Below are 23,166 nucleotides of genomic sequence, written 5' to 3' on the forward strand. Positions count from 1 at the left end.
CAATGAAGGAATGGGAGGAATACTGACGTATCTCAAATGGAAACGAGAATAGCAGAAGTTTAAACGAGACCGATAAGAGTGTACTTTTCGCCTGCAAGAGCATGAAAACAAACCACTGACAGTAAAAAGCGAACATTTCCATGGATGGTAAGCATGTTAGAGTATCAAACTTCAATTCCGAAGTGAACCTATGTAAGCCATACCTGATGCACACGTAATTAACTAAATGAAAAAATAAATGGTTTTTATATTGAGACAGTAGGCTTCAAGCTGTCCATAAAAGGGTCTATTTCCCCGTCCAACTTCGCTAATAGCATACTTGGTTTATCCTTCTCATTAACATCACTACTAGGTTCGATCACATTCGACAATGAGCCAGGTACGTTGATGCCGTACTGGATCCCCACTACATAAGGGATGATGGAACTTTCAGCTTTGTTAGGTTTACATACATCCCGTTGCGATTCGCTTGCAACTGTGGGATCGCCAGTAGTGAGCTGATTCAGGTCAGAGTCGCTAGCACTTGCACTTGCACTGGCCGTTGCCGTACTACACCTCAAAGATGTCCTGTTATTGTGCAACCATTGAACCAAGAGATCGTGGTGTTTGAAATTAAGGGGCTCCTCCCCTGAAGCAGCCAAAATATGCATGTATTTCTTGTGGTGTCTAACAAGGGTATTAAACTTTCGCTTACAAGCAAGAGGTGACCTTGTAAACCCTGGATATAGTGATAGCATACGAGAACGCAACTTTGACCACATATTCCCTCCTGCAGTAGACACCATGGAACTTGAAGAACAATATTTCCACTTGGAGATAATATTCACTGTTTGTGATAATGTCAAAAACGCAATTTTGTTCTATAACTTCAAATTTTATCTTCGAAACGAGCATCACGCATTCACTAAGGTCTGAGAACACATACCTTGTTTTTTCCAGTTCTTCACAAACTCCGAGTCCATCTCTTTCCGTAATCCAATTAAAGTTTCGACCTCACTGTCGGCCCAATTCTTCTTACCTTCCTCTCCTTCATCTCCTTCCCTCAAAAGTTTATTGCTCGCATCATCCAAATATTCAGTCAAATGTTCGGGGTTTCCGAGTGACTCAGAATCATTTGGACTTGCAGTGACATGCTTCATTACCGTTCCATTAGTGTGCCACCAGCGATCCAGGATATCATAAAATCTGTAATTGTAACGTTCTCTTCCCGACTCTTTCAGTTCAAGGATGTCCTTCTTGTGTTGTTTAATCAGTGCATTGAATTTTCGTTGGCAAGCAAGGCCTGACCGTTGGAACCCAGGAATCAACGACACCATACGCATCTGCAACTTAGACCACATGTCCTCACCTGCAATACGTACCCGAGTACAAAATCACTACGTAAGACTCGAGTTTATTTACCAAGTTAGTATGATCAAATCCTCTCGACTTAAGATTTAATTCCTTCTCTAACTATGGCATTAGCAAGGACAAGGTACCAAATGTTATGAGAAACTGCTTACCGGTTTATCTTATAAATTCCTTGCCAGAAATGGATTTTATCAGAATCACAAAAATCAATGAATATTCAAAGGTACTGCAGCAGCAGAAAAAAATACAGACAACTTTCCACCACAAACTAACATTTTCAAACTCCGACATTAGACACGGAACAAACAGCCATCGACTTTCCAAATACTCTACAAAACACACCTGTTTTGTAAGCATTCCCCACAAATTCAGGCTCCATCTCCCAACGTAGTGAAACCATAGTCTCCGCCTCACTATCTAACCAATTCTTTTTCGCTTCTTCCCCTTCGTCTTCTTTGACACTCATTCTTAAGTTTTCCTCTTTGTTTCCGTTGGTAAGTGCAGTATCACTATCAGAATGGTTTACGTGCATGGAATTTGCAGTAACATGCTTCATAACTGTCCCGTTCGTATGCCAGCACCGATCTAAACTGTCATAAAACTTACGTGCATGACGATCCCAAGTGTGATGTTTCCCTTCTTTTACGTCGAGTACATCTTTCTTGTGTTGTTTGATCAGTGAATTAAACTTCCGTTGACAAGCAAGACCTGATCTTGTGAACCCTGGAATAGCTGAAGACATTCGAGCTTGCAGCTGAGACCACATATCTACCCCTGAAATGCATAAATGACCATACACATCAACAAGGAAGGACATGAGCACACAGCTAATTCAATGTCTAAAGAGATGCACACATCTTAATTACGTAGTTCCAGAGATGTAGAGGCTCTTCAAACTAGGAGAATTTTGAATACTCAATATACTACGAACTTAGCACCTTGTTTGTAAGCATTTTTCAAGAAGTCAGGTTCCAGCTCCCAACGCAGTGAGATTAAAGTCTCAACTTCACTGTCCATCCAATTCTTCTTAGCTTCCTCCCCTTCAGCCTCTTCTTTAGCAATCAAGTACTTCCTTGAACTTCCCAGCTTCTTCTTGGTACTCGGAAATGGGACATACATCAATTGCAATCCATCATCTTCCTGTTACCAACACACGCATCGAAAAATGAACAACATTTCTTGCTTACTACTCGCATATTCGCAAATTCAATCAAATTTATGGTCCCTTACCAGAGTTATCCTGTCCAGGAACACATGCCAGAAGAATTAACACTAACCTTGTCTTCTAAAACTTCGCAGGCAGCACCTGAGTTCTCGGTTAAGTCAGCGGGAAACTCTGCATTCAGAACGTTGGAACGCATGTTCTGTGGTCTAATATAAATAGAGGCTGTAATGTCTGGAACCTCCATTGTGATCTTTTCTGCAGGTTTAAGTTCTTTCTGTTGGATGCATGTGAGTACTCGTAAAGCTACCCAATGAGCTTCACAAAAAACTCATAAAAATAAGTGATAAGGCAACAAAAGTCATCACTAAGAAACCGAACTAGGCCCCTGGTGCAAAAAATAGATAAAAGGATCGACAGAGAAGATGGATATGAAATGAAAAAAAAAAAAAAAAAAAAAAACGACGAGGCCATTTATTACCTTTAATCGCGAGACTTCGTCAAAATTCGCCGGCTTTGGTAGCAACGACCTAGCCTGAAAGAAGATGCAAGTAGTTGTCAACCGGGAACGAACACTCTAAACCGAGTGCATAAAGCAAAAAAAAGGGAATTGTTGATTCTGACCATGAATGAAAATAACGATACTGACCACAGAAGACAGTGGCCACTTGGACTGTCGCTTCAAGCTGCGCACAGTACTCTGCAAACGCAGAGTGCAAGTCCCACCTTAGGGGCAGAAAGTGTAGCTTTGATGTATCAGGAGTCACGAATTGAGCAAAAGTGAGGTTGCAATTAGAGAGTGTATTCAAAGCTAAATCATGCATATATTCTAAGGAAATTATAAAAGAGAAATTTGTCGCAAAGACATGCCAGAATTCAGGCATATGTGAGAGATCAGGACAGAACTACGATTGGGACCCACGACAATTCAACAATAAAATTCGGGCACCTGGAAGTGATAAATCACACAAGAGCAGTGTGCACGATAAGTGATGCATCGTACAACTTGGTGAGTTCGCACCTTATAGATTATTCTTAAGAGACGAATTTTAGTAGAACTCGTCAGGACTTCCACCAGATCCCACAAACAAAGAGATCTCATATTTCTTGTAAACGAAAGGCTGGAGTTCTAATGAAGACAAAATTCGTGTGCACCTTCAGACCCAAAATCTCGTGCTCTGTGTTGCCGAGCTTCACGAGTAAAGCGCCCTCCCTCCTCCTTGCAGTCAGTAGCTGCAGGATCAAGACCTTCCATGTTGAAATCACCAAAATGATTGGGTGAAACGGTGAAGAATGCAATTAAAACTTTCGTTTAAAAATAATGATGAATATAACCTAAAGTATTTTAGCTCACCTGCTCTTGCAACTGAACTTCGGAAGCCTGAAGCTTCTGTATCACCTGTACAACTGCTGCAGGATCTGAAGACAGAATTGTGAACATAAGCCAAAAGGTCACAGCATTAAAAAGAACATTTCCGACATCAAGATCAAAATGTTGCAACGAAGTAGCATCTAAAGGATCAAATGCTTATTCAACTTCTGAGCAGTGGGTGACGAAGACGAGCAAAACCAGATGTGCCAAGGAAAGTCAATAGGTGAATCGTTTCACATGTCGGAACACTATATTTTGCTCATGAATTAAGCTTTTCGTTTAAGACACGAACTGATGTAAGTTTTCTGTCCAATTGGCAAAAGAAAAATCGGCGGTTGGTGAATTAGGATCACCCTAAGGGTGCAGTTCGGCGAGGTCACTTTACCACGGCATCCCAATAAGAGTAAGGCATACGGGGAATAGGAAAGTCAGCGTTCTATGAGATGACGTACTCAAGTTCTTTGAGAAACCTAATTCAAACCCACAGCGTGCAAACCTGGAGTAGTTCCAGAGGGGAGAATGGAGTTATCGATGAAGGCCTGTTTCCACCTTTCCAACTCCTCGTTTGCATTACGAAGGGACGACTGCAATGGGAAATGAAATATGTATCAAAATGGAAAGTGCAAAGATAATAAAAAAATCCACCCTGATGGAGTACTTGATGTTTAATGGTGCTTTGAGAAGACACAGATTTATTAGGGAAACAAGTGCTTTGACTGGTACCTTCAAAGAAGCGATGGTGCTATCACATTCTTCAGACCTGAAATCCCACCAACAAGCCATAAGCTTGATTTATCAAATTCGGACAAGAAGAGAATCCAGACACATCCTCAAAATGATTCAATATACAGTACTCTGTCAGAAGAACAGTCGCACTTCGAATACCTGGCTTGTGGATTCATTATTGTAGTGGTGGCATGAATACTGCGGAGGCCAGGACTGGCCTTCATCTGGAAAGACGCAAAGGATAAGATAAATATGATAAGCAAAAAATTGCTCAGCTTCAGGCTACAGACAAGTGGTCCATGAGGTTTGGCCCTGATGGCCCCTGAAATAAGAACCATGTTTGCACAAGTTTGTCACTGATCACATACAACAAAACACTGATAACATCAACGTTCATGTCCATGAGGTGCTTTTCTATAAGACGAAAATTAAATATGAGTCCTCTTCTAAGAATCTCCCACAAACTGTGGATTCAGTTTCGAAATATCGTCACACCTTCTTGATGGGACTAGCATCATCTTCAGCGTCGTCCATGCCCGAGATATCCCTCTTAACGCCTGTGTCATTACAAGTCCATGATCCTTCAATGTCTTTTTCCTTGTTACGAATTCATTATAAAGAAACATAAATCATATTCAAGTCGGAATTCAGACAATGCAACTTTTGACGGTTCTGTGATGCTGTTAATCATATTCGGTTAACACACTCACAGCAAAAAGATATTAAACATCCTGAATAGTGCAGCTACCAATGTTATCCACTTTCAAGCACAAATGAGTGGTTGACTGCACCAAAAACATTAAGAGATCTTAAATAAACTCAAACCTCTTTTTAGCGTCGGACTTTTCAGAATTTAATCCACTCTAGACAAAACTACAGTGAATCCTGTTAAGTCCTTTTTGAGTAGGTTTAATTCTCGTTCCATCCGCGGCTGAAGTAACTAATTAGGGCCATCCTCTAGATCATTTGTTGAGGAGGACCTACCTTTCAAACTCTTTCCTGTAGTTACAAGGTCACTTTCTGTGGCTGTGATATCTTGAGAGCAGCATGATTCCTGCGTTGAATGCAATTTTGAAAAGATAAGAAAAGTAGACCCCTTCTCACACGGTCTTGTTTCAGCAAAACTATTTAACATGAAACGCGCAATTTTCTTCCTATAAGAGCAAGATCAGAAGAAAAAAACTCTTTTGAAACCAATTGATACCATCCTTACCGTCACTACCCTATTTCGTGTCATCATCAACCAATGTAAATCACATCCATAGTCCCTCCTCGACAAGACTTTGTGATTATACAATTATCCATTTGGCAAGAAAATCTATCATAATGAACTGAAAGCCACGTACACGTCTTCATTATATCACGCCCTAAACTCATTGATCCAAGAAAAACAAGACAAATTCCTTTAAACCCTTCGAAAATAACACAGTCTCCTTGGACGCTGGGCCTCAGATCCACTTGCAGGGTGCACCAGCCTCCGAAGCATCAAAATCAAAAGAGAATGAAAGACATCATACACGGCATCACCTGTTCAAAACCATGAGACGAAATCAAGAGTGACAGGACTTATGATGCTCCAGGGAAAGGAAAGGGGACGAGACAAACCTCGGAAGACATCATACACGGCATCACCTGTTCAAAACCATGAGACGAAATCAAGAGTGACAGGACTTATGATGCTCCAGGGAAAGGAAAGGGGACGAGACAAACCTCGGAAGGAGCGACAGGAGCAGCATCGGGAGAGGACATCGAGGGGCAGGATCGCGAGAAGAAGGGGAAGAAATGTCAGTAACGGCTTCTGCTTCAGAGCGGATGGCTCGTCGCTGATCCCGGCGCACGAGCTTTGGTGTATGTCAGTAACGCCTTGTCCGAGCCCGCGATGCAATACCAGCACAGCCCAGCACAGCTCAACACTACACAAGGCACGCGCGCAGGCTGCAGCGGCTGCGTCACTGAACGGCGCTAGTCAGCGTCCATCCGCGGCCTCTGTCATGCCGCTCCCTGTCACGAAATGAAGCTCTCTCTGGGTATCACACTCCAGATGATGCTCCTCTCGTTCGAATCTCCCAACTTCCACACTCCATACCTTCCCCCATTCTATTCTTGATCTTAGAGCAATTCCATTTTAATCATCTTTCGTCATTAACCACACATATTTATCAACGATATATGACATGCAACTTAAATTTGTCTTTCAATACCTCTGAATTCTGTTAAATGATAATAAATAGTATACTTGGTACATTTGGGTTTCTATTGTATTATATAAATGTTTTTTTTAACAATGGTGATGAACAAGACATAAAAAAAACCTTAAAATTTGCTTGAAGCTTTTAAAACTTAAATTTTTTTTACACTATATTTCTTAATAAATAAAACATTTTCACCATCATAAAAAGTCTCTTGCTGTTCTCTTACTTTACTTTTGTTATTATCTCACACAAATATATTGTACTACGCAAATGTAGCATACCAACAACTCCACAAGGGAATTGGAAATGAATCCTACATTAGGCCATACAAATTCAATTTACTACATTAAGTTCAAGTGAGTAATTTGTTGTTTGCCATCTTAACTCTCATGTGGATCAACAAACCAAAATATTAAGGATTTTAATTATTATTTAGCATTAGACTCTCTAAAATTACATTGAGATAAACTAATCATAATAATTTATACAAACTTGTATATACAAAAAGAAAAATAATATAAATTCTTTTAGATTTTAATTGATAATCAATTGTTAATATAATAGATTCAATGCCACCGGATTTGATAAAATGATGTAATCTACTTAGAAGCTCAATTTGTATTATTTTATTTCATTAAGGTGAATAATTGCACTTGAACTAGACTTGGTTGGTGGAAAAAGACGTGATAGCTCCAAAAGCTTCGCAATGTATTGCAATGAATGAATTTTCTACAATGTCAACATATACATAATCAAATTCTAAAATACATTTTAAGATCATTGTAAATTTTTAAAGTGATGATGGTACCATATATGGTCCACTATCACCATTTCTAATAACAATTCTTAAAAAATCTTTACTAGATTGCAAAATTGAGGTCTAATTCACTTAAGTTACTTCTTTTTTGTTGTAGATTCTTTACATGGTCAGATTTCTTGTATTTAACTTCAACATAGATATCAAATCTTTTACTATCACCATTTCTAATGACAATTCTTAAAAAATCTTTACTAGATTGCAAAATTGAGGTCTAATTCACTTAAGTTACTTCTTTTTTGTTGTAGATTCTTTATATGGTCAGATTTCTTGTATTCAACTTCAACATAGATATCAAATCTTTTACTACCAATATAAATACTAAGCATAAGATTGTTACTTGCAAGTTGATCTTTATGCTTTATTGAAGCTGATTGACAAAATAATTACGTTGTTGATATTTAAATTGATAGTATTATTCTAAAAAAAGTACAAATGTGACAATTTATGAAGTAGTTGAGATATGGTTTGTATATGCTCAAGTTAATTGAGATTTATAAAATTGATTAAGAATAGGAATTTTATAATAAAGTATACTGCAATTAGTCTAATTGTTATGCAACATGTACAAGCCTTGTTTTTGATAAAACCAATTATGTGTCAAAACTTAAGTTAGTACACTTGATATAATATCAAACTCAAATATTTGTATATAATTTAAAGCTATTGCATATAAGTTAATATGTTTTGTGTTTAACTTATATACAAATTTTAATATAAGATGAATTTAATTCAATAGAAATATACAATTATATTAAAATATTGATGTAGCACTAGATTTCTAATAAATCAAGATTTTTTTTATTAATCTTATGTAAACTAGTACAAAAAACGCAACATTATTGTTTTAAATGGAAGTTTTATAAAATAGTAGTAGAATCTTGTGTTTTTAAATTCTAGAGTTTATTAGCATCAAAACTATTTATGTTTCCAAGTATTAAGGATTGTCTTTACAAGACATTAGAATATATGACTTTTGTAGGAGAGAGAAGATTTATCTATTTCTTTCAATATTTGAGCTAGCTATTATGTTTTGTAATCTTCAATTGTCAATGATGAGAATTTAAGAAATAAAAATAAATAAATAAGATATATATCAAAAAAATAAAAATGATATATATTCAAGAAGAAATTAGAAAATCTATTACCAAAAACAAGAAGACTAGAGACTCTTGAAACTAGGATAGAAGCAAGAAAGGCATTAATAAGAGTAAAGAAGGCGTCATTTTTGCTTCCAGATGTACTATCTAATTAAGGAATTATGTTCTTTAAGTCATCTAACATGTGTCTAAATTGCAAAATATGTGTTTAACTTGCAAAAGACGTTTCTAATATGAACACAACATCGCCAATATGAATAACATGTGGATAACTTGTAAAAAAGTAGTCAGCACATATTACAAGTTTTCAACTTGTTGGCCAAGTTTTTAACCTATTAATCACCTACAAATACTTCTAAAGTCAAATTTGCATCTATGAAGCTTCTAAAAAGTTTTTGACTAAGATATTAATAAATTAAGTTACTTTAATGTACTTCTACTTAACTCTTCTTATCCTCTTAATTGCTAATATTAATATTAATATTTGTAAGATAAATTTATGTGAAAAAGATATATAAAAGCCTTAAGCTATTAACATTTGACTTTTTAATTGTAATTTAAAAAGTAAATTGTTGCATTCAATAGCAAAATGAATAACTTAATTTAAAATTTGAAGATCAAAGAAAGTGAACAATAATCTCTTTATATCATCTTATATCATATAAAAAAATTGACTAATGAGTGCAAATTATCAATAGCTAATTTTCTAAATTGTCATACATATGTTGTCAAAAATCAATTTTTTTTATTGTAATTTTTAGATTTTGTTAGTTATTACAGTAATTACATTATGTTTATAATATTTATATATGATAATCAATATTTTGCCAAAAATGTATCTAAGTTATCTGATATAGAATTTTATTATTTTAAAAATAATAAAAACTAAAAAGAACAAATTTGTTGAATAAAATTTTGATAAATTTGATCTAAGATGCTTGAGCTTTAAAATAAATAAGACTTTGAAGTTGAATAAAATTTTGATAAATTTGATCTAAGATGCTTGAGCTTTAAAATAAATAAGACTTTGAAGTTGAATAAAATATTATATTTAATTGATGTATTGTCAAAACTTAGATCTAAAACCATCAAACTTTTTTAATTTATACTTTCTTTTATTAATAAAATCTATTATTTAAACCTTATTTAAACCTTATTATTGAAAGTATAAAATCTATTATTAAATCTTTTATAAAATTATTAATAAAAGAGAGTATAAATTAAAAATTAAAAATAAGGTTTATATAATCAACTTTGCAAAGATAAAAGAATTATTTAAACCTTATTATTTAAAATATATTATAATATAAAATAATTAATAGATTGCATTAAATATTAATGCAAAAAATACTAAACATATTAAATAATATTAAACTATATGAAAGCTTTTGGATTGATAAGAAATCTAAAATTAAAACATCTATTTTTTTAATTAGAAACATCTTTTAAATATGCTTATAAAAAATAAAAATAAAATTATCAAAAAAGCATAAAAATTTAACCTATTATTAAAATCTTATAATGTATATATTTCTTATTATTACAATTTTACTATCAAAATTTTAAAAAGCCCTTAAAAATACATTTAATTTAAAATATTTATTTTTAGTAAAAATAAACAAGTTTAAAGCTTTAATGACAACAATCACACTATCATAAAAAACCAAGTAATAATTTAATACAGTCTTTTTAATACTTTTGTAATTTATTACATTTGATTTTATTGAATTATTTATTTTTAATTATAATGTACATATTTATATATGTAGATCCAAATGAAATATAAAAAATTATGGCATTTGAACCAATAATCTTTCTAAATTAAATTCTAAATTAGTATTTAGGCTGGCTAATAAAATATTAGACCTTTTAATTGTCATATTGATTTTAAATGAAAACCTTTGATGACATATTATTGACCAATTTAAACCAAAAAAATTACTTGTGTTTTGGTCTCATTTCTTTGCCTGCACAGACAAAAAAGTTATGAGTTGCACACAAATAACATCCAAAATCTGTACAGATACTTTCTTCAAAATAAAATCTCTAACATTTTAATGCTAAAGGTGTCCTTTTCAATATACACATCAGGTTCTAACGCATTTCAGAATTATGATAAGAATCTTATTTTGTGCAGCTCATATCTCGACCTCAAAATACAGTGACTTAAATTCATGCAGCTGTGGACATATGTACAGACCAAGAAAAAAAACGGACCTTAAAGCAATGTTGTAGAGCTTCTCTGAGAGCTTGGTTTTGTTGCCTCAAAGAAATGACTTCAGACGTTAAGTACACCCTACCACAGCAGCCATATACACAACTGAATATTTCAATGTATAACAATTATGAAACGCCCTAATCAAGTAAAAACAGTAGCTCTCTGCCAAAAACCAAAGGTTACAAAGACATCTTCCGCACAATAAACTCTAGTTACACTTTGAGCATAAAGGACAAGGAAGCAGGACAAGCCTGTACCGATCCTTTAGAAGTTTGTTGTAAGCTAGCAATCCTTGCTCAAGGTGGCCCCAGACTCGCAGTGTTTTAGAGTTGATAACAGTGGTGAAACTCTTCCAGTAATTCTCCCATTTTAGCTTTTTAATTCCTTCTTTATCAAGCATTGTGCCTGGCGGGGCCTTCGGATCATGCACTATATTTTCAACTGCTCCTCCCTGATTTCTAACCCTTTCAGATTCATCGTGCAAATAAATACTTAGGTACTTATCCAGATCGTTATCTTTTAATTCCGATTCTTGACCTGTAAATTACCCAGATGGCCAACAATCAGAAAATTATATCTTTTGGAAACACTGGTCCCTTAAATAGACAGCACACATGTGATTCTTCACTTACGAGACTTTGTCACAAGTACAATCCATATCCAGTACTCTTACATTGACATGAAACGATTTTAATCACTTTGATTCTCTCATGTGTCCATGAAGAGAGATAAAACAGCTGTCAGAACCTGTAAGAGCAATTAGAAGTTTCTCAAGACTGGCTCCATTCTTGATTCCTAGCGTGTGCAAGATAGACACGCATTGAACCCAGTCTTGATGGGCAGGAAGGAGCATAGGAAGCGACTCTCTGGTTTTCTCATCAACCAGGAAGAAGGCTTCGTCACATAAAGTTCCTAGCAGCGAAGCGTATTTTTCTTGACTCATGGTGTTTGCCAGATCATCAAGTACTGGAGGCTCTTTCTTCGGCCCATCGTCTAGAATTTCGTTAGAGCCTAGATCGATGAATGCATAGTCGCTAGGAGCTTGCCAATGCCATCCCAGCTGATTCTCATGGATATCCTTGTCTGCCTGTTCACCCTCTCAAACCTTAAATTACGCGAAACTACTAACAAAATTGAAACGAAGTTATCGAAAATCGAAATGCAACTAGTGAGATTTGAAGCGATGGAACGGTAGAGCAAGAATCACGGTGCTCAACAACACATATTTGCTTTGGATTCATGACAGGATACGCACTGTTTCCGCGGAAACGCTCTAACGACAATTTGGTGTCCAGAACAATGAACCTGAAGGATCTTGGAAACGAGGACAGAAAGACCACGCTGGTGCATAAGAAAGAAATTGCGCCTAGTGGTTGCATGAGATTTTAGAAGCCCTTTCTCTTTTGATTGTAGGTCTTGCAAGAGCTTGGTGATCTGAGCAAAACTGTGTCCCATTTTCGAGTTGTCGGTATTAAAGCGCTTTTCTAGGTCACCGTATCGGCCTCTGAGGAGCTGCAGTGTGTCTCGTTGCTTGTTCAGCTTCCTCTTCTGTTGGTTGGCTGTGACGTAATTCTCACGGTCTCGTTCAAGCAACACCAGGTGGTTATATTCCAACTTCTCTGCATTGAATTGATAAACTGCCTGCATGTTGTAAAACACCAACAAGTATGAGGACTTCAGATAAATGCACTGTAAGACTGCAAAGCAAGCCCTGCAAGAAATATAGAGGAATTACAGGGAAAAGCTCATTTGCCTGCATGGTTGCATGGTGTTGCTCAAGCGTCTGCATGTCCGTCTCCAACCGCACTTTGAGATTATTGTAGTCCTCCGCATCAGCGTCACGGATATCCTCAAGAGCTTTGGCGAATTCTTCTTTCTTGGCCATCATGTCTTCTTGATACTTCTGTTCCATGTCTTGAAGGTCTTGTATCAACTTTGACATCTCTTCCTTATTGCTGTGAGGTAAAGCAAAACACAAGTAGATAACATCGACTAATAGCTCTCCTTTACAATCCTCAACAACAAAGTGACATCCGGAACAAAACCAGCTTTGAGAAGGAATAATTGGGAACAGAGTTTGCGAACCTAATAAGAAGAGCTGCTCGTTGCTCCAGAAATGCGAACTCGATGTCTGTCAATTCCTTTCTATGAACATCGGTCAACATAGTTACCTGTCCACAAAAACAGTTGGTCTTTATTCCTTACAAGGAGCTGCATATGATGTTGAATAGAAACAAACCCCACTTCAACGCACCAAACATACAACATTTTTCAAGGACAGGAAAAACAAAAATTAGCTGCATCTAATCAGGACATTTTTTTTCATTTCTTTTCTGACAGCAGTGTAAAAGGAACATCAAAGAACACCATCTGTTAAACACACCAACTATAGAGGGAAAGCATGAGCTTCGGACCTGTCGTGCCATAATGGTACACAGGTCATTGAAGTCTTTGGCTTGTTGCTCGATGGCAACCTGGTATTCCTCGTCTTTGAACTTAAGCTCTGCAACCATCTCATTAATGACCGCGTCTTTGGAGGCTAGCACCGCATCACATGCCTGTACATCGAAAATAATTCGGTTAATGCAGGATACGCACCTCATTTACTTGTGAGAAAAAGCACAGAAAATCAAGGCAAGGCCATTCAAAGAGCCATATCAGTGTGTCAAACCGTACTATGTCAGAATTTTTCATTATATTTGTTCGACGATGCAAGGTGGCGAAGCCACCAGGTCATCGGTGAAAGGTTAATACCTACAGTTGACGATCGGTATGGATCAAAAGTTGGTGAGACACCTTCTTCTGCTCGGCCATCTGTGTGGCCATTTCTTGCGGGACTGCACAATCTAGAACTACTTTCCATTTCTCAGCTATTTCCTCGTTATGCTTACTGCTTTCTTCAACTTCCAGCTTCATCCTCTTCTCAAGCGCCTGAGGAGCTCACGATATTAACCTCAGAAACATTAGTAAAAGAAACACCAATTGATGCCGATAATTGTTATGACAGTAATATTGATGATAACATTAAACACTATTGAAGTACAAAGTACCCCTCTTTTACTCGTTTCTTCCATTCGATGCTCGTACTCCCGAAGATCTGCACCGTCTCGCAGACTCTTCACTTCATCCTTGAGCTTTTTCTGCAGATCGAGGAACCAGAACAGGAAATCAATTGAATTCAAATTTCATCGCCTCCACATAAGGTGGTGTCACGAGTAGCTTACAGGGGATCAAAAATTGAATCCATACCCTGATTTCAGAAAGACAGTGAAGGCTCATCGACAGTTGTCTATCGCCTACGCCTGCATCCTTCTCGATTTCTGCTCTTGACTTGCGGTCTGCGAAAAATCGCCAAAGAAGCAAAAAGAGCAACAATATCTTCAGATAGCTTTATATTCACTTTTAACGTTTTCCATAGCATCCGGTACGTACACAGAAAAAAATTACGACATCTTTGACTTTCCATGATTGAACATAACAACTTAGAAAATCAAACTACTTCTCAGAAAATTAGGGATATAGAGTAGACAAAAACTTGGATCATTCACAGCACTGAGTGATCGCAGAATATCAGAAATTGGATGTGAATCAGACATTCAGAGTCTACAAGGATGTTCACTTATATTATGTAATCTGTTCTTATTGATTTCATCAGTACTCTCTGGCATGAGATTTCACTATACAACAGAGAGGAAATGAGAATAAAAAAACTGCAAACCAATGTAAGAGTCCACCAACAGAAAGACCAGACGAGCAAGGGAACACTCACGATCTTTTTTAGCACTATTAGCAGCCAAAAGCCTGGCTGCGACACGTGCTCTTCGAACTGCAATACGGCTCTCCCGAGCGGCTAACTCCGCCATCGCTGCCCCTTCTCCGTGCCGTTTCGGATTCTGTCGCACAATCACCAAATCAATTCCAGAGGCAATTCTGTCGCATCCCTGCCCAGAAGAACTCCAGGAGATTCGTCAAAAGCGCAGGAGCTGATCTGGTTCCGGGTGCAGAGGTACAATATAAAGAACAATGAGGAAGAAAAGAGGAGGGAGCGTGATGTCGCTTTGGAGCAAAGCCCAGCCAGCCCGGGGCAATTGTGACGCTACAGTAGCAGCAGCGGCAGGAAGGATGGGCGGGAGGGACTTGACAGATACCTGTGGGTGGATGGATGGGTGGATGGATGGGTGGATGGATGGGTGGATGGAGAAAGGCATCCAGCTGCGGTCAAGAGTGGGCAGGGCAGTCATGTGAAAGCAGTTATTTCGTTGTTCATGGCCAGGGGATGGGAGGGGGGAGGGGATGGGAGTGTAATTGAAAAATATATTAGCAAAACATGGCTAAAAGATATGGAGGTAGTAAAAAAATTTAGTGTTAATGTTTTTTTTATTTTAAAAAAGACTTATATTTACTTTGTACAATTCTAATTAAGACAAAACAAAGTAGATTAAAAAAATGAATGATAAAGGCATCTTAAGGATAGAATTAAAAGTAGTTTGTACCAAAATATACCTTAAAAAAACTAAAATCTGATACCCAAAGAAGACCGGTTGTGACCTTGGGTGAAAATCAAATGTGAAGACACAAAATTGTGCATCTATGGCAATTCTTGAATTCTTTTTCTCATTAAAGAGCAAGATTAGGAAAAAAAACTTTAAGAGGTTTGTTTCAGCATTAGTTTTAAGTAATTTGGATAAAGTTTGAGTTTCTAAGAGCTTTTTAAAATTAAAAGTATTTTTAGTGATTTTAATTTTTTTAAAATAAAAAGAAGTTTACATATTTATAAAATTTGTGAGTAATGTAGCTAATGGAAGAGTGAAAAAATTTAGGTTTATAAATGTATTTATCTTAAATACATTTTACAAATTTAAGATCAATCAAATGATTAAACAAGAGGATTAGAAGACATATTTGACTAAACTTACTTGATAAAAGTTAAATCAATAGTTAATATTGATTTTATTGTTCAAAGATGAAATTGTTCTAGCTTCAAGAGAATAACTTATTATTGATCAAAAGCTACATTTTTTGCTTTTGGCACAAGATAAGAATGTCTAGAAAGAGCATTTGACAAACCTTATTGTTTTTATAATTAATAAGTGATTTTGATTTCAAATCTTGACAAAGATATGTTCCAATAAGTTTTGTAACAATTCAAAACATGTACAAATACAAAATACTTAAGGTTCTTATGATTTGAATAAATAATCACTAGTTTTGAAGCATCTTTTAAATAATAGTGCCATTTTTGAAATGAATCTATAATTGCAAGAAGTTATTTGTCATAAATCTTGTAATTGTTCTTAGCTACTAAAATATTTCTTGAATGAAAAGAAATAGGAGGAAGTTTGTTATTTGTTCCTACTAGTGACAATATTACATTCAAAGCAAAGTCAAATGCATTTTTTTTTATAAAACAATTCTTGAAGAAGTCAATACAATACTAGATTAATATAAAAATAAAAGTTATCTTTAATGCTTCAAAAGATGCTTCAGCTTCTTTCTTCGACTCAATTTTCTCTTTATATGTCAAACATGTAAGTAGAGCTACAATTTGAAAAAACGTTCTTAATGAAGATCTAATAGTAATTGAAAATTTAAAAAAAAATTAGATATTTTTTATTATTATTGAAATCTTTTAATCCATGATAGTCTCAACTTTGTTAGCCTCTGTTATAAGGTAATTATTTGAAATAATATATCCTAAAAAATCAACTTAAGTATGTTAAATATACACTTGTCTATCTTCTTATATAATCTTATATTTTTAACTTTTTGTAACACATAACAAATATAAAATTTATATTTTTTTATATTCTTAGAAAAGATTAAAATTTTATTTAGATAATAAATAATAAAATCATCTCAAAACTCTCAAAAGATATTATTCATTAGAAGTTGAAATAATATTGATTCATTTGTAAGTTAAAAAAGCTTAATATTATATTTAAAATACTTATAATTGGTTTAAAATATAGTCTTCTATTCATATTCTTCTTTTTTGCATATTAGATTGTATACTCTTTATAGATCTATTTTAATATACATCTTGAATTGATTTAATTGATCAAGAAGTTAGATATCAAAGATAAAAGATATCTATTCTATTACACACATTCAACATGAAAATTTTAGAAATATATTTAGAATATTCTATCAGATTGTAAAAGATTTTAAAATATTCTTAAAATATTATAATAGAAGGTTCTAAAAGATTTTCAAAATATTTCAAAAAATTCTAAAAGGTTCTTAAAATATTTCAATAAATTCTAAAAAACTTTAGAAGGATTATAGAGTTATTTTGTTTCCAAGCAACATGAAAATTTTTCAAGAAGCTTCCTAATACCTAATATATATTAGAATCAAGTTTAAAAGAGTCCTTAGTCTTGACAACATGTTTCTTCGAGTTCTAGCTCACCTCTCTTAGTGTTAATCTTGTACTCATTTAATTTAATTAAGTTCATGTTAGTTTTTTTCTAAAAATTCTATTATTTAGCTTCTTGTTTAATCTTTTGTATAATATATTTGTGATAGTTTGTTGACATTACCTTCTTATTAATATTGGATCTTGATCTTTTTTGATAGAGAGTGGATTATTTTTCTTCTCAAAGGCATGAAAATACTTTAGAGATTACAGATTATCTTCTTCTAAAATATTATTATTATTACTATTATTTTTAAATGACTAAAACTAAAGATGTTAGTATGGTTGAATCTATTGAGTCTAAGTTAGATTCTATTACAAATACACTAAATTCTTTATCTTGTAGAATAGTTAAAATTGAGAGATTTTTTTGAGATTTTATAGTGATGGAAGATTTAGAGCAATCTAGCTTGTAATGCAATTACTTCTTCAAGCTTTTATATCCAAAGAAGCAATGGCTCTTATACTTAAATGAAAAAAGTGATATATTTAATAGCATAAAGAATCTTGAATTAATCTTCTAAAAATGTATGATGACACATGTTTCAAATTTTAAGGATTTATTAATTAAATTTTATTGATAACTTTTTTACAACTTAAGTGCTACCTATTAAAGGATTTGCAAGTTGATTGAGTTGAAAATTTGTTCATAATATAAGCCTTATCTTGATTTTTTCCTTTATTTAAAAAGAGATCTTTAATCTTAAGTAACATTGAAGCTTTTTTAGACTTATTTGTAGAGATATTTAGAAAATATGATAAGGTTTAATGGACAATAACAAAGATTTGTTTATTATGTCAAGAATCATGGTCTATATTAGTTTATGTATTTCATTTCAAGTAATTAGTTTGTGACATGAATTGGAATGAACAAGCTTTAATGAGTGAATTCTATGCAAGATTAAGAAATGATATAAAAAGATATTATTATCATTATTTAATCCTCAAATATTCAATGAAGCCATCAACTAAGTTGTAAAGTATAATAATCGATTATTTTAATATTATCAAGATCAACACTTATAGGCTTTAATAAAGCAATGTACTAAAAATTCTTACTTTGCTGCTTCAATATTTACATAGCTTCTACACTTTCAAGCTGAGGATATGCAAATTAATACAGTATAATTCAAAATTCCTATAGGATAGAAAAAGAAGTATCAATTTGAATAAGATTTATATTTGTATTACAGTAAAAGAGGCTATAAATATGAGAACTGTTTAAAGAAACAACTTATAATTAGGACTAAGAGTGCAATTATTTAGAAAAACAAAGAAGCCTTGCTACAATAGGGACCATGCAATTGGACATTCTAATGCCTCAAGTTCATTAAGGTCCTTCTCTTTCTATCCAATCTATGTATTGTTTTATTATATCCTTATTTTTTAGTCTACAAAAACTTCAAATACATATCTTACTAGATTCAAGAGCATTTGCTTATTTTTAAATGAAGAATTTATTAAATTACATAAAATTCTTGTAGTACAAAAGTCAAAACCTATACATGTAGAAGTAATAGATGGTCAACCTTTATCTTTAGATAATATTACTTATGAGAACATACCACTATAAATATCATTTAAAAACTATAGTTAAAAAATAATATTTAATATTATTAAAATCTTATCTAATCCTATTATTTTATGACTTTGTAGTTAAAAAGCTATAATCCATCTATAAATTAGAATTTTCATAAGATTAAATTTTTTATAGAATTCCTTTGAATAAAATCTATCAAGAAGTGATGAATAACAAAGCTTTTATTTGTTAGAATAAGAATTTTAATAAAGATAAGTAAAAAAGAAATATTATTTATAATTTATACAATCTTAACTCATAAAGAAGCAAGCTTGTTAGTAGCTATCTCAAATTAATGTAAGTAATTTCAAGATGTCTTTAAAAAGAAAAATATTGATATATTATCAAAGCATGGATAATATGATTTTACTATTGATCTTTAAAACAAGGCTCAATCACTATTTGGCCAAATCTACAATCTATCACAAAATAAGCTTTTAGTATTTAAGGATTACATTGACAAAAATCTTGCAAAAAACTTTATTTAACATTCTAAATTTCTAGTAGGTGCATTTATACTTTAAAAGAAAAAAAAAGATAGATCTTTATAAATGTTTGTTGATTATTTTAACTTCAAAAAAATAATAGTAAAGAATTGTTATCCATATAATATGTTCATAAATCTTGGTATATGTTAGAATGGTTAAAAAATTAATTTAAAGAGATTGGATATAAAAAACTTTATTTTGAGTTTTATCTATTTTGATTATAGCATTTAAAAAAATTATAGGACCTAAATATTTAGTATGAAGCCTTGAGAGGAGATTAGAGCCTAAAGATGAAAATCTTAACTAATAGGAGATTTATTGGCAGAGATGAAAGTAAGACATGGTCAGATGAAGGCAAGGAATAATGATCTTCATTTATATTGGTCGAAAGCTATGCTCAATGGACTTCAAGGAGGTTACTCGAGGCCATATTAGGGATTAGGGTTTTTTTTTTTTTGAAGTCATTTGAGTTTTGGAAGCTAAAGTCAACAAATTTAGGTTTTTGGATATAAATTAGGTATAAATTTTGTGTGATTTGAAGTTTTTATGAAGGAGTAATTGGAGCTCAAAGTTAAGGTGTCAATTTCATACTTATTGTCACTCTTTGGAACATTACATACATTTACAAAGAGCAACAAAGGATCAACAACTAGAATTAGAGAGAGAACTTTTTTAAATACACTTTTTATATACTGTTTAATGAATTTGGAGTTTGGATGAAGAAGTTATAGAGAATTGAAGTCAGCACATTCAAATCAAAGGCAATAAGTGAGTGGTTTTGTTTATAGTAATGATTGGAGCCACAACTTGAGTTTTTGGATGCACTTTTGGCTCAATTTTTTTAAAAAATATAACATTTTGTATTAAAAAGCTACATAAACAAATTTTGTGGCATTTAAGCTTATATTTTGTGAGATATAAAGAAAATTATACATGGGTGTATAAAGACAAGGATATAAAATAAATGTTGGATTTTCAAGATATCTCAAGATCTGCAATAAATTTTCAATTGAAATTTATTGTAAAAGTTAATAAAAATATATCAATACCTCATGTAAAATTTGAGTTTGTTTGAATAGTTGGATTAGGAGATATGAAGTGTTGAAGTTTGAAAAAGTTTCCACATAAGATTATATAAGGTTTTAGAAGATTTTATCATATTTTAGATATTTTTGGTTACTTAAGGCTTATGTATTTGGTGTAATTGCTCAAAAAAGAAAAATTTATATATAAACTTAGGACTTCTCTTATTTTAAAGCTTGATTGAACAATTAGTGATAGCCAGAAGTCCAACATTTTTTTAAGGTAGATTCTTTCTATTCCAACATCAATTGCTAAGAGAGGCCATGAGGCCTAAGTCTTATCTTCCTAACTACCTTCAAGGTGCTACAATCCATATGGAACTTAAGCACTTTCCTTCTTACAAGGACCACACTAGCTATTGGTCCTCCTATTTTCTACTAGTAAAATCCATGATTTTATATTTTTTGACTTTACCATGGTATTTAAAAACATCTAATTAGGCCAAGAATTTATTGTGGCCTTCAAATCTTACTCCATTTCTTCATAATGGCTTCCAAAGTGATGAAATTCATTTTATTCAAAGTCTTAAAAATTGCTCTAAAAATTCCTAAAAATTCTGAATAAATTTTAAATAAATTCTAAAAATTTCTATAATATTTTTATCATATTAAAATTAATTTCAAGTTATAATTTATTACCTTGATGATTTTTTATATCAATAAAATTAATTTAAGTCTACTATAAATTTTATTTTTATATAAATAACTAAAAAGACATGAGATTCTTTTTTATGCTTTTTTTTAAACTATTAACTAATATTTTTAATTTTTTATAAGTAATACATATAGATAAAAGTTTAATATAAATATTGATCTTAATAATTATTATTTACTACTCAACATTAAATAAAAATCCTAAATCAACTAAAATAATTGCTCCAAGATTTACTAAGACTCCATTTCTTCTCTACTAATAATATTCTCCTTCATTTAACATCCTCTAAGCACATCTTCACCAAAGAATTATAATATAGATGTTCTACATGTATTCTTTTGTTCTAAAACAACTAGTGAGTTAATTTGATGATCCATACTTCCTCAAATGGATGACAAGATATAACATTGTTGTGATGTAATACAGCTATATAGTAAAACTATAATAAAAATTGAATTTCTAATTAATATCTAATTATCTTGATTCAATAATAATTCAAGGTATTTAAACATAGCTTTTATAAAAGCCTCTTAGGTTATTTTCTTATCTTTATAGTTAGTAGGTTGAAGGTTAATTAATAATTTTATCTTCTTACTATAAAGACTCTTTTATTATTTTAGAAATATCATAAATTAATAAAATAAGATTAGAAGAGGTAAATAATTAATATAGTTGATACTAGGATTAAGTTGAGAGTAGGCTTGGCCTAAAAAATCCTTAGGATAGGTTAGATTGATACTTGGGGGTTGATCATTTGTGAGACAAGGTCAAAATCAGACCTCTGGCGACTAAAATGACCGCCTAGGACAAAATAGGAATTCATTTGAAGATCAAAGATTAAGATTTTAAAGCTAGGTTAGAGTTTATTGCAAAGATATAAGGTTGGTTTTGATAGGATTTGAAAAGAATTAACAATCACTATTGGAAGTCAAGGTTTATATTGGCAACTTGGGATTTATGCAATGAAATTAGGGCTAGCACTCTTGACTAGTTTATAAAATTGGTATTATATCTAATTTTGGCAATACTTAAATAATTAGGTATTTTAAATGTCTGTAAAATTTTATAATAATCTAATGCCACAATTGAGAGATATCTAGGTTTTGGTACAAGAACATATTGGAAGTTGGTATTTTGGACTTGGATAGGATTTCTATGATATCTAGAGATCTATTAGTCGAATCAAAATGAAATTTGGAAAAGTGTTGAAGGACTTGAAAATCAAACTATACATCTATTTTGAGTGAAATTTAATTGTTGAAGAAGGAGAAATTACTATTAGAATATTTGCTTCACCTTTCAAGTTGATAGCTAAATAACATCAGTGCAGTTTTTGGAAGTTTTCTCACAATTTGTAAGTTGGATTGGGCTGAAAATTCTTGAGCATATAAAAGATTTACATTGACAATTGCAGACAAAATTTCACATCATGTAGATGGTCAAATTAGAAGTTATAACTTATCAAAGCTCACTAATTAGGAAAGGGCCTTACAAGAAAAATCTATATTGCTTAAACATGAAAGTAACAAGATAATTGAGGTTTATGTATAATTGAGTCTACTAAGAAGAGTATTTTTTAGCACTTTTAAATTAGAATTTAGATTATATTCTTCTCATATGGATGAAACTTATTAGGGTTTCTTGGATTTTTGTGAAACACAACCTTACCTTCCACAGCTAGGTACTTAGTGCATTCCCAAGCAAGACAACACATAATATAACATAAGTGGTGAACTCGATGTAAAAGTTTGAAGTAGAATGTATTGGATTGTATTTGTGGTTACTTGAAATTGATGGCACAAGAAGGCAAGAAGGTTGAATTTGGTGTCTTTAATAGAGCTTTGGATGGAGCTTCAAGTAGATTTTCTATTGGGGAATAAGATATGTATTTTGATCCAAACAGTGCAAAAATATTTCAAGCATTTATATTATTTATACAACAGTAATAGGGCAATGATCAAAAAGAAACTTTGATAACCAAAGCATTGCAAGTAGTGGTTAATAAGATTG

At 32.8% G+C, this 23,166-nt stretch overlaps 2 protein-coding genes across 10 annotated transcripts; both read right to left on the reverse strand.

Moving 5' to 3' along the window:
• Positions 1–218: 218 nt before the first annotated feature.
• On the reverse strand, positions 219–6,500 carry LOC112285575 (uncharacterized). Of its 7 annotated transcripts, none has more exons than XM_024526499.3 (15): positions 6,321–6,500; positions 5,595–5,664; positions 5,106–5,167; positions 4,770–4,834; positions 4,608–4,644; positions 4,381–4,468; positions 3,867–3,931; positions 3,668–3,745; positions 3,162–3,212; positions 2,994–3,047; positions 2,628–2,789; positions 2,289–2,490; positions 1,693–2,124; positions 926–1,348; positions 219–769 (listed from the first exon to the last, which is right to left on the reverse strand). In XM_024526499.3, the coding sequence occupies exons 1-15, from the start codon at positions 6,357–6,359 to the stop codon at positions 246–248; spliced, it is 2,352 nt and encodes a 783-aa protein (XP_024382267.1). In that variant the 5' UTR covers positions 6,360–6,500; the 3' UTR covers positions 219–245. The 7 variants fall into 7 exon arrangements, with proteins under 7 accessions (XP_024382267.1, XP_024382266.1, XP_024382268.1 ...); XM_024526498.3 differs by having other exon boundaries at positions 3,668–3,760; XM_024526500.3 differs by lacking the exon at positions 6,321–6,500 and adding an exon at positions 6,216–6,300 and having other exon boundaries at positions 3,668–3,760.
• A 3,887-nt stretch (positions 6,501–10,387) lies between these two features.
• On the reverse strand, positions 10,388–14,946 carry LOC112286166 (dynein regulatory complex protein 1). 3 transcript variants are annotated; one of them, XM_090252423.1, is made up of 12 exons: positions 14,707–14,946; positions 14,187–14,275; positions 13,988–14,077; positions 13,734–13,868; positions 13,352–13,495; positions 13,023–13,108; positions 12,691–12,892; positions 12,243–12,578; positions 11,685–12,024; positions 11,195–11,474; positions 10,937–11,015; positions 10,388–10,686 (listed from the first exon to the last, which is right to left on the reverse strand). In XM_090252423.1, exons 1-12 carry the CDS (start codon positions 14,798–14,800, stop codon positions 10,675–10,677), a joined length of 1,887 nt encoding a protein of 628 aa, XP_090108549.1. In that variant the 5' UTR covers positions 14,801–14,946; the 3' UTR covers positions 10,388–10,674. The 3 variants fall into 3 exon arrangements, with proteins under 3 accessions (XP_090108549.1, XP_090108550.1, XP_024383578.1); XM_090252424.1 differs by lacking the exons at positions 14,187–14,275; positions 14,707–14,946 and having other exon boundaries at positions 13,696–13,868; XM_024527810.3 differs by lacking the exons at positions 13,988–14,077; positions 14,187–14,275; positions 14,707–14,946 and having other exon boundaries at positions 13,696–13,947.
• Positions 14,947–23,166: the final 8,220 nt, after the last annotated feature.

This window comes from Physcomitrium patens, chromosome 8 (genome assembly GCF_059467195.1).
Source record: "Physcomitrium patens ecotype Gransden chromosome 8, ASM5946719v1, whole genome shotgun sequence".
Taxonomy (NCBI): Eukaryota; Viridiplantae; Streptophyta; class Bryopsida; order Funariales; family Funariaceae; genus Physcomitrium; species Physcomitrium patens.

Bases quoted from the DNA above. Each gene is read 5' to 3' on its own strand.
- LOC112285575 (XM_024526498.3), bottom strand. From the start codon at position 6,359: ATGTCCTCTCCCGATGCTGCTCCTGTCGCTCCTTCCGAG. The intron at 4,645-4,769 runs GTATTCGAAGTG...GTGGGATTTCAG, and splicing joins ATAATGAATCCACAAGCCAG to GTCTGAAGAATGTGATAGCA. The intron at 770-925 runs GTATGTGTTCTC...TGTCTACTGCAG, and splicing joins GAAGAACTGGAAAAAACAAG to GAGGGAATATGTGGTCAAAG.
- LOC112286166 (XM_090252423.1), bottom strand. From the start codon at position 14,800: ATGGCGGAGTTAGCCGCTCGGGAGAGCCGTATTGCAGTTCGAAGAGCA. The intron at 14,078-14,186 runs GTATGGATTCAA...CTCGATCTGCAG, and splicing joins ACTGTCTTTCTGAAATCAGG to AAAAAGCTCAAGGATGAAGT. The intron at 12,025-12,242 runs GTTCATTGTTCT...GAGGGTGAACAG, and splicing joins TCGTTTCCAAGATCCTTCAG to GCAGACAAGGATATCCATGA.